This window comes from Hyperoodon ampullatus, assembly GCF_949752795.1.
Source record: "Hyperoodon ampullatus genome assembly, chromosome: 2".
In the NCBI taxonomy this organism is placed as follows: Eukaryota; Metazoa; Chordata; class Mammalia; order Artiodactyla; family Ziphiidae; genus Hyperoodon; species Hyperoodon ampullatus.
Window position 1 is genome coordinate 100,475,474 of NC_136915.1, and position 9,312 is coordinate 100,484,785.

Consider the following 9,312-nt stretch of genomic DNA (forward strand, 5'->3'; position numbering starts at 1 on the left):
TTAGCTTGATGAGGAAGAAACGGAAGCCAAAGGTGCTCAACTCCAAGAACTCTAACTTGAGTAGCTGAGCTGGTGCCCCCTGAGATGATGAGTGGGGAGAGGACATATTTGTGGAGGAAATAATGAATTCAGTTGGAGGAATGTTGAGTTGAAGTGCCTGTGAGATGTCTAGGAGATGTTCTGGAGACAACTGGGACAGTTTTTAGTCAAAGAAAATGAAGACACACACATTTATCCATCTGGTTTATTTGCCAAGAGCTAAAATTTTGGATCTAACTGGCACCCCTTCTTCAGTTAAATTGCCACTAAAGAAGGTCAAGGAGACAACTTCAGAATTTGGGTTGGGAAAGGGTAAGCATGGAGAGGCTGGGATGGTGGAGGGAGGTTCGGGGCTGAGCCCCTCAGGAGTAGCTGCCTGGCCCTCCCAGGGGGATGACGAAGACCGAGATGTCATCCCCGGAACCCAGCTTGTTGTTGGAGAGACGCCAACCACGGTCCCGGGGGGTGCCCCGGGCCCCCAGGACCAGAGCTTGGGCCAGAGCTGTGTACCTGTCAGAAGCACATGTGCACATTCATGTACCAACATGTATATGGGAAGATGGATACACAGGCCATCATGTGGGTCCCCAAGCATTTCTTCCCTGTGTCCCTTCCTTCCCCATCGTCATCCCCTTGCCGCCATACAGCCCCTACCTGCTGGGGTCATTGGGCTCATAGGCTGACAGCACCCTGTCCACAGTGGCAGCTACCTCACAGTCACTGGTGACATCCCACAGCCCATCTGTTCCCAGGACTAGCACGTCATCTGGGCAGTGCTCATACTGCGTCAGGTCATACACTCGTACCTGGTGGGGAGAGAGGGTGCAGAGGGAGCTTGGGGATAAAGCGACCTTGGGAGAAAGCTAGCGCGAGACCCCTAGAGCAGGGAAGGCTAAGGAGGCTCCCATGTGGCTCACCTCAGGGAAAGAGGAGAGGAAGGGCTTGATGGGCAGGGTAGAACTGCAGACCCTGAGGTTGTGGTCTCCCAAGCCCCGGGTCACCCCAATGGTGGCCATCATTCGAGCCTAAAGGAAATGAGGAGGGGACACTACTATAGCCTTCTCCCAGTCTCTCTGGGACCGTGGACCCTTTCCACCCCTACCCTCGGGTAGAACCTCCACCTCCCTAGACAAGTTGTGGTGGGTCCTCCTGCCCTCTCCCACCTCTACCATGGAGTTTACCTTTTTGCCCTCCCCACAGACCAGAGGAAACCTGAGATCCTCCAGCTCGATCTTTTTGTAGGCCCTGGGGAGGGGGGAGTACAGGAGGCATCACCCAGGCATGAAAGTCCCTCTCCCCTAGGAGCCACACCCCTTACACAAACCCCTTAGAAGGGCCGCATTCCCCCAGCTCCCAGCCTGGCCCAGCCTCCAGCTTCCACCTTGCTGCTGGTGAGGGACTGGTTGTGTTGCCATGGAAACGGGCCCCAGCTCTGAGGGAAGTGTTACCAGCCAGTCATGTTCTGGTCCCGGTACAGCATCCTCTGCCCCAGCTCCTTAGGCTGAACTCTGCGGGGGAACTCAAGGTGGGTGAATTCACCACCCAGCAGCTCTGGTTTCAGGAAGCCCTGGTGTTGGGAGCAGCCAGACAGAGCAGAGGGCCAGGGGGCATTAGGTTTACAGTACACCCTGATGTAGAGGTGATGTTAATTATAGCGGACCCTTAAATGGAGTTTACTGTGTACCATGCACTGTTCTAATATTATTAACATATATTAGCTCATTTAATCCTCACAACAACTTTTAAGGCAGGAACTCTTGATTTATGGAGAAGTTCAGGGAACTGTTGAAGATCACACAAAGTACTCAAACCAGGATTCAATCCCAGGCAGCCCAGCTCCAGAGCCATTGCTTTAAAGCACTAAGCTATCCTGCCCCTTAGGGGCCTTTGCTGTTTCCTTCCCCGACTCTGACCGCACTTCCTTCCTCAGTTAGGGCCACAGTGGGAGGCACTGGAGCAGCCCACGCTCTTTCCTGCCACATCCTCCAAGCCAGCTCAGCCCTGCACTCCATAGTCTGTGGAGTGGCCTTCCCAGTAAGCTCCCAGTAAGGAGCGGTCTGTCTGCGTGGTGAGGGTCGGAGAGTCCTTGGGACACAGGTTACAGAGAGGCACAAGATTAGTAAGGAATGGGAGTAGGGAGTTTAGTTCCTACTTACAAGCATCTGAAGACGCTGGCGCTCAGTCTCCGGGGTGAACTCCCGGGACATTGGAATGATTTCTCCATTCCGGACAATGATGGCTCTGCCCAGAGAAACAAAAGGTTTGGGCTCGGCTCTCTGCAACCCCCTCATATAAAGAGTTCCAAAAAGACAAGGCCCTCCCTTAGCGTCCCTCACCCAGACCCCCAGTTTTCCTCCCCTCGTAGCTATTTCAGGCCCTTCCTTATATCTGTGATCCCTCCTGACCCGTTCCAATCTCTGAATGTTAACACCCACCACGTCACTCTCTTCTGTTCCCCCATCCCAGAAGCTTGACCCCTCCCCCGCACAGCCTTTTTCAAAGCTCCCACCCCATACCTGCTGTCACCTGCATTGGCTATGTACACCTTGCCTAGCAAGTAGACCACAACCAGTGCACAGCAGCCCCCCTCCACTTGGTGGCCACGCCGCTCCCGGGCCATCTGCTCATCCTGCCGTATGAGGAAGGGTCAAAGGGGGTGGATGAAGAAGAGGCTCCAGACACACAGCCACCTGCCCACATCTGCAGAAATAAACTGGCCCAGGCAAGCCACACTGGTGGACAGTAGGGAAGACATCGGTATAACACCCACTTCTCCCTCCCTCTGAACCAAGTTCTGCTCAGGTTCTCAAAGCTGTTATGGGTTCTCAGCGTCACCTCCTCAGGCCACCTGACTCCCATACAGAGTTGACCAAAGTGTCTGCCTGGCAGGCCCTTGGCCCGGGCCACCCACTTACCATGAACTGGAAGGCATTCTCAATGGCACCCACTACCAGACTCTCATGAGTCACTTCCTTCTGCGAAGACCAGCAGGACTGAGGACCAACCAAGTGAGAGGAATCAGAGGAACCTGGAGCCCCCGGGGTGGACGGGAGGCAGAGGGGAGGTGGCGAGGGGTCCTGGAGTATCTCTACCAGGTCCTTTAGCTGCTCCCGAATGTGGCGATGCAGGAGCCTAGAGGCCATTTCGGCAGCTCTGCCCCCTGCATGCCCATCAAACAGGCCCCAGTAGTAGAAGCAGAGTCCCTGGTGGAGGAAAAGTTGGAGGTGAGTGTGTGTGTGTGTGTGTGTGTGTGTTATGCAGGGAAAAGAGCAAGACTCTGGGCATCCGTATAAACATTAGAGAAGAGGTTAGATTTTGGTATTTAAGGCAAGTGAGATTCATGCACTCATTCACCAAAGGCATACTATGTCTGAAAGCAAAGCATCAAAATAGTCAAACTCAGAGGATAAAACATGCAAAAATAAGCAATGGTAGTTATTAAATCATCAATGAATACATGAGCATCTCCATTTTAAGTGGAAAACTAAATATTCACACTGACATGGTAGAATCTACCTGATCAATGCCAGATAAAGGTTCTGTGCCATTAAGGTAGAAAGCTAGTGAGTTAGGGGGTAGGTCTATCACATGGCTCAGATTAGAACCGAATGCCTAGAATCCCTGGGGATAGGTGTCTCCTGTGGAGGTTAGGAGAGGGGGTGGGGAGCTTACCTGGCCTCGGCTAGGCTCCCTAGGTGCCCCTGAAACACTCCTCCGACCTTCCACATACACCACTTCACAGCAAGCCTGGTCCTCATTGTGCCGACTCTTGCCAGCATTGATGACCCTGTCAGGCCAAAGTGACCACATCAGGTTGGACACCAGACCAGGTCCTGGAATAACTCCCACCTGAGACGCACATACCCTCTCTGGCCTACTGGTCAAGCTGAGAAAGGTCACAGCCACCTGGGAACCAGGCCAGAGGGAGGAGGAGAAGGGAGGCAGGGCAAGGCACAAGGAGTACTGCCTGGGTGTTGGGCTCCACCACCTCCTAGAAAGGCCACAGCAGCACTCTCCCACCTCAGGTCTCCCATCCCTTCCCTAGTGGTGCCACTGGGGGAGGACCTGGATGGAGGGAGGGAGGTTTTAATTCCTGGCTTGCCGAGACCCTGCATCCACTCTGACCCCAAAAAACTCTTCTAGCACCTTGTCCACAACACCCCACCCCACCCCACCCTCATGAGCACACCCACCTTCATCCTAAAATCATCCAGTGAAAGTTTCTGCTTTTTTTTTTCTTTTTCTTTTTTGGCCTCATGTGGGATCTTAGTTCCCCCACACACACCAGGGATCAAACCCGCGCCCCCTGCATTGGAAGCATGGAGTCTTAACCATTGGACCGCTAGGGAAGTCCCAGATTCTGCTGTTTGGCAATGAGTAAGTGCTCCGGCACAGATCAGGAAAGAGGAATTGAAATAGGGTAGGAGTGTTAGCCTCCCTGGACTGCGCAGGAGCCACATAACCCCAAACTCTTCCCAAATAGGAAGTTAAAGGAGCCGGTAGTGGGGCCGCGGGTCCACCAGCCCCACCCTCAGCCCCTCAGCGCCCCCATCTCCCTCAGTGCTCTGCTCTCCCAGCAGATGCATTAAAAATCCACCGGCCCTGTAGGAATTCCCTAGTGGTCCGGTGGTTAGGACTCCGCGCTCTCACTGCCGGGTCCCCGGGTCAGGGAACTAAGATCCTGCACTGCCGACAAACAACCAAACAAGGAAAAAAAAAAAAAAATTCACGCAGCCTTGGAGCAAGCCGGCTGCTGCCGCCACTCCCACCGCTCTGGCCCGGAGGTCCACTTCCTTGCCTGGCTAGGGCATGTCCACCCGCCAAGGGGTGTTCAAAGGGGGGCCCTCCCGCTTCCCCGGGCGGCCCCCGCCCCCGCCCCTGGGGAAGCCGGCGGCCGCCTGGTGTCGCGGGCTATTTCTGGGTGTGGAGGGGGAGGGGAACGGTAAGAGGGACAGGGAACTGGGGCGCTGGGGTCGGGAAGCCCAAGGAGTTTTTCCAGCCGCCATCTCCTATATTAAAAGGGACCCTCGCTCCTTGAAACCTCTCCTCCCTTAGCCATTAAACTACCGGGCCACGACTGACAACTGGCCAACTCATCGTTCACGGGCCCTCCACTCTCCGGGCTCTGGGAGAGAACAAGGTCCTGAAGCGGCGCGGGTGAGGATAGTCAGCGAGCTAGAAAGTCCTGAGAAAAGCTGCACCCGACTTAAGAAAGGGCTGGGAGTGGGTGCGGCCCGAAGCCCAGAGGACAGCAAAGGTCCTGGGAAAAAGGAGCTCCTGGCACCGAGAGCGGCGAGGGGGGATGCGTCCCAGCGCCCGGGATGCCGAGGTGGGGAGGAGGTTGGGAATGGGAGTCCCATCCTGGTTAGGGTGCCCCCGGGGGCGCTCACTCGGCGTAGCCCGTGCTCCAAGGCAGGCGACGGCCAGTGTCCGGGGGGCTTTGCACAGCCCGGCCAGCGTGGTCATCGGCGCGTCGCAGGCCCCCAGGGCTCAGCTGCAGAAAGGTCGGTCGGGAGAAGCTTGCTCGAGCCTCTACTGTCCTCACGGGCGCCGCACTCCCGCTCCCAGCCCTAGCCGGAGGGCTTCTGGGAGCTTGTGAAGGGGCGGCGGGTGGCGCCGAGGTCGAGTTGGGCAGGTCCGGCGACTTGGGGCGCGGAGGCGGGGCGCCCCCAGAGCTCACCAGGTGCGCCACGGCCGAGCGCACCCGGTTTAGCATGCTGCCTCCCTGCCCCGCCCTCGGCCGTGGCCCCGCCCCAGGACAGGCCCCGCCCCCTAGGGCTCTCGAAGGGCGGTGCTCGCTCCGGTCAGTTGGGCCCCACCATTGGCTCGCGGGCCGCAGGGCCAGTCCCCGGGAGAACTACCTGCGGCTCGGGGCTACCCCGGGAACAGCCCCGCCGGTTCGCGGCCTCTCCCCAGCCCCGTTCCGACTTCTCCCGCCTCCATTTTTTGGGGGGAAGAAGGGTCTGCTATTGTAGGAAGGGAACAGAAATCTTATTTCAGCCTTGCTCTATATTCATCAGCTAGGACTTCCCCATTGTGACGGGAGGGTGGTGCCTCCTCGCCCTGGGTTCGTTGTGGCTAGCCTGCCCAGAGGGTGATGGAGCTGATGATCTCCGTTAGCGACCGCTGGGTGTGAAGCTCCAGGTGTGGTAACACCTCTGGCTGGGGCTGCCGGAGTGAGAGTGAGGGCCAGCGAGCTGGTGCTGGGAGTGGTGTGGAAGTGGTAACAAGGCAGGCTGGAGCCAATCATCCTGAATTAGGGAGCTGGGTAAGTTCCTGGATTCCCGAGGGCGCTGTTCCCCGTGAAGACCACCGCTAGATCCGGCAGAACAGTTACCACTCCGACTCCACTTTTTTTTTTCAGGACCCAATTTCTGTCCATATTTGGACCTCCCCTGACCACAGCAGAACTGTTAGTAAGGATAACAATAACTACATTTATTGAGGACTTACTAATAATAGGCCCTCTACAAAGCACTTTCTATACTTTAGGCCCTTTACACTGCACACTAACCCTGCAAGGTAGGTTTTATTATGTTCGTTTTATGGATGACGCAGGACTGGATGCTCCTGTCATTTTACATGACTTGTTCCAGGAGGTCAACAGCCAGTGGGAAATTCATGCCCATGTCCGTTCCCCAGCCACCCACACCTATTCTTAAGAACCAAGCTGATTTATCTAGATCAGAGAGGAAGGGTTAAGAGGTAGGTGAATAGAAGAGGGGAGTGTTCCTCCTCTCCCACCCTCCTCCTCTTAAGGCAAAGGCTGAGAACAGTCCAGGTGAACAACTTCTGTGGCTGCCACCGGGGGGAGACAGAGGCCAGGCTAAGTCCCTGCCTGAGAGGGGAGGGTGGTACTGACCTGATGCTGGAACAGCTATGTTCCTAAGCCTGGGAATTGATTGTTAGGCCTCCAGAGACACCTCCTACCTCACACATGGTTCAAATGGGGACAAGGCCCTTATGGTCCTAATGCAAGTCAGGGTAGTCCTCAGGGACTGGCACCCAGTTCATGGTGGGGATTCCACCTCTGGACTCTGTCAGCTGGGTGCTTCCTGACCATGACCCTCTCTGTTCCTGGCTAGACTGTACCCCCAGAAGGGGTGTCTTTTCTGATAGCTTCCAAATACAAATCTCACAATGGTCATTCAGGTTTGTAGACTTCTATAATTATGCCTGCACTTTGGGCAGAGAGAAGGAAAAAGAAGAAAAGAAAACCAGAAAAAGTCAGACCCAAAGGCACATAGAGTGGCAAGGCAGACAGGGAGATAAAGAACATGCTGCTGCTATGAGTATTTCCCTCCTGTTTGAGAAAAACTGGAACCAGCTCACAGATAAATGGCATAAACAGTGGCAGCAAGCCATAGAAGAAAAAATATAACATCCCGGCTATTTTTATTATTCAGTGTTTCTGGGACAGTTTGCTTACCACTTCTCCGTGTCATCCAGCTCCATAATCCCTGCTCTTCACAACACCCATCATGGTGTGACTGCAAGTGGGCCACAGAGCCAGGGCCCAGAGGCCCCCTAGTTCCAGCAACAGATGGTCAGCAGGGATGTCAACAGCTCCCTTGGGCTCTAGAACAGCCCTCCGACCGTACCCAAATCCTAAGATTCTCCTCTCCCTGAACCTCTCACCTCCTATTCCTGGCATCATCACAACTCCTTCATCCTCAGACTGCCCCAGAACCTGGTGAGAAGGTCACCACCTCTACTCATCCCTGAGGCAGCACAGAGTGAGAGGCAAAAGGGAGATAGAGTGGGAAGAAGCAGCCTTGTAGGATATTCTTTGCTGAGAACTGCTCAGAGGCTGGTCCTGCCAGGAGTGTGCGAGGCCTCAGCTAGGGGTGGGAAATGGGCATCCTCAAGAGAAATCCCTTTAGGGATTTCCCTGGTGGTCCAGTGGGTAAGACTCCACTCTCCCAATGCAGGGGCCCCGGGTTTGATCCCTGGTGGGGGAACTGGATCCCGCATGCATCCCGCATGCATGCCGCAACTACGAGTCCTCATACTGCAAATAAAAAAGATCCTGCGTGCCACAACTAAGACCGGGCACAGCCAAAATAAATACATAAATATATTAATTAATTTTAAAAAGACAGAGAGAGAAGTCCCTTTATCCTGGGCCACATGCAGTGGCTCAGAGCCAGGAACTGGGCTTCTTCCCTTTGCCTCTCCCCTCCCCATTACTCCAACCCCAAAGCCCTCTTAAACGAAGAGGAGTGTCCTTCAATCAAGAGACAAATTCACAGACCACCACTTCCTCTCTCATTTGTCTAATACTTTCACATCCAGAATCTCACCCTGTAAAAAATTACACACTATACAATTGCAATTACATTGCAATTTTTATGGTGAAGAAACTGGGTCTCAGCGTTTTCGTTCCCAAGTTGGGGTTCATACCCATCATCCACAGGCCTACCAAAGCCCTCCTGCCTGCCAGGCCCCTACCCACATGCCTCCCCAGGTCCTTCCTGCCCCAGAGGACACCGCTCCTGGGGTAGAGATCATTTGCTATTTCCTCCTGGATTTTAACATTTTAACACTGAAGGGCTACCATAGCAATCTAAAAGAGCATTGTGAAATAGGATTTTGTGCAATGTGGGAATGTTCTATATCTTTTCTGCCCAATACAGTAGTCCCTAGCTGCATGTGGTGATTGAGCATTTGAAATGTTGTGAGTGTAAATGAGAAACTTAATTTAAGATGTTATTTACCGTATTGGACAGTGCAGTTCGGGAATCTTCAAGGCTCAAAACCCGTGAGGGTCTGGGCTAGCACTCCTCACACTCAGCACCCCACCCCAAGCCCCAAGACCTCCAGAGTCTTGAGGGACCGCTCTGAATTACCTGCCTATACCAGGGACCACATCACGGGGCTGTCCTCTCTTCCCCGGTCTTGCCTCGAGCGCCAGGGGTCGCTGTGCCCGCGGGGTCGGCGGAGCGCAGTGCGCGGTGCCCGGCGCTGTCTGGGAGGCGGCGGCGGCTACGCCCGCGCGGGGCTGGGGAAGCGGGGGCGGCCCCGGGCTAGGAGGAGGAAGAGGCGGCGGCGGCAGCCACGAGCTCCCAGGCCTGTGGGCGGGAGTCTCGGAGGGACCCTGGCTGAGCTCTGCAGAGCTGGCCGAGCAGGCCCGGAGCTCCCCCGTGCCCAGGACGGGCCCCGCATGACCGTGATGCCAGTTTGGCCAGAGCCCCTCCGCCTCGGGGAAGCAGCAACTTGGTGAGGGGGGCAGGACTCCGGAGTAGACAGCACCGGAGCTGACCGCTCCCGCCT

The 9,312-nt window shown here is 55.4% G+C and overlaps 1 protein-coding gene across 1 annotated transcript; it reads right to left on the reverse strand.

Moving 5' to 3' along the window:
• Nucleotides 1-245: 245 nt before the first annotated feature.
• On the reverse strand, nucleotides 246-5,755 carry PPM1J (protein phosphatase, Mg2+/Mn2+ dependent 1J; the record flags this gene model as incomplete). The annotated part of the gene is made up of 10 exons (XM_079697265.1): nucleotides 246-549; nucleotides 694-845; nucleotides 957-1,064; nucleotides 1,221-1,284; nucleotides 1,488-1,606; nucleotides 2,196-2,280; nucleotides 2,556-2,668; nucleotides 2,955-3,242; nucleotides 3,712-3,826; nucleotides 5,430-5,755. 10 exons carry the CDS (start codon nucleotides 5,753-5,755, stop codon nucleotides 402-404), a joined length of 1,518 nt encoding a protein of 505 aa, XP_079553391.1. The 3' UTR covers nucleotides 246-401.
• Nucleotides 5,756-9,312: the final 3,557 nt, after the last annotated feature.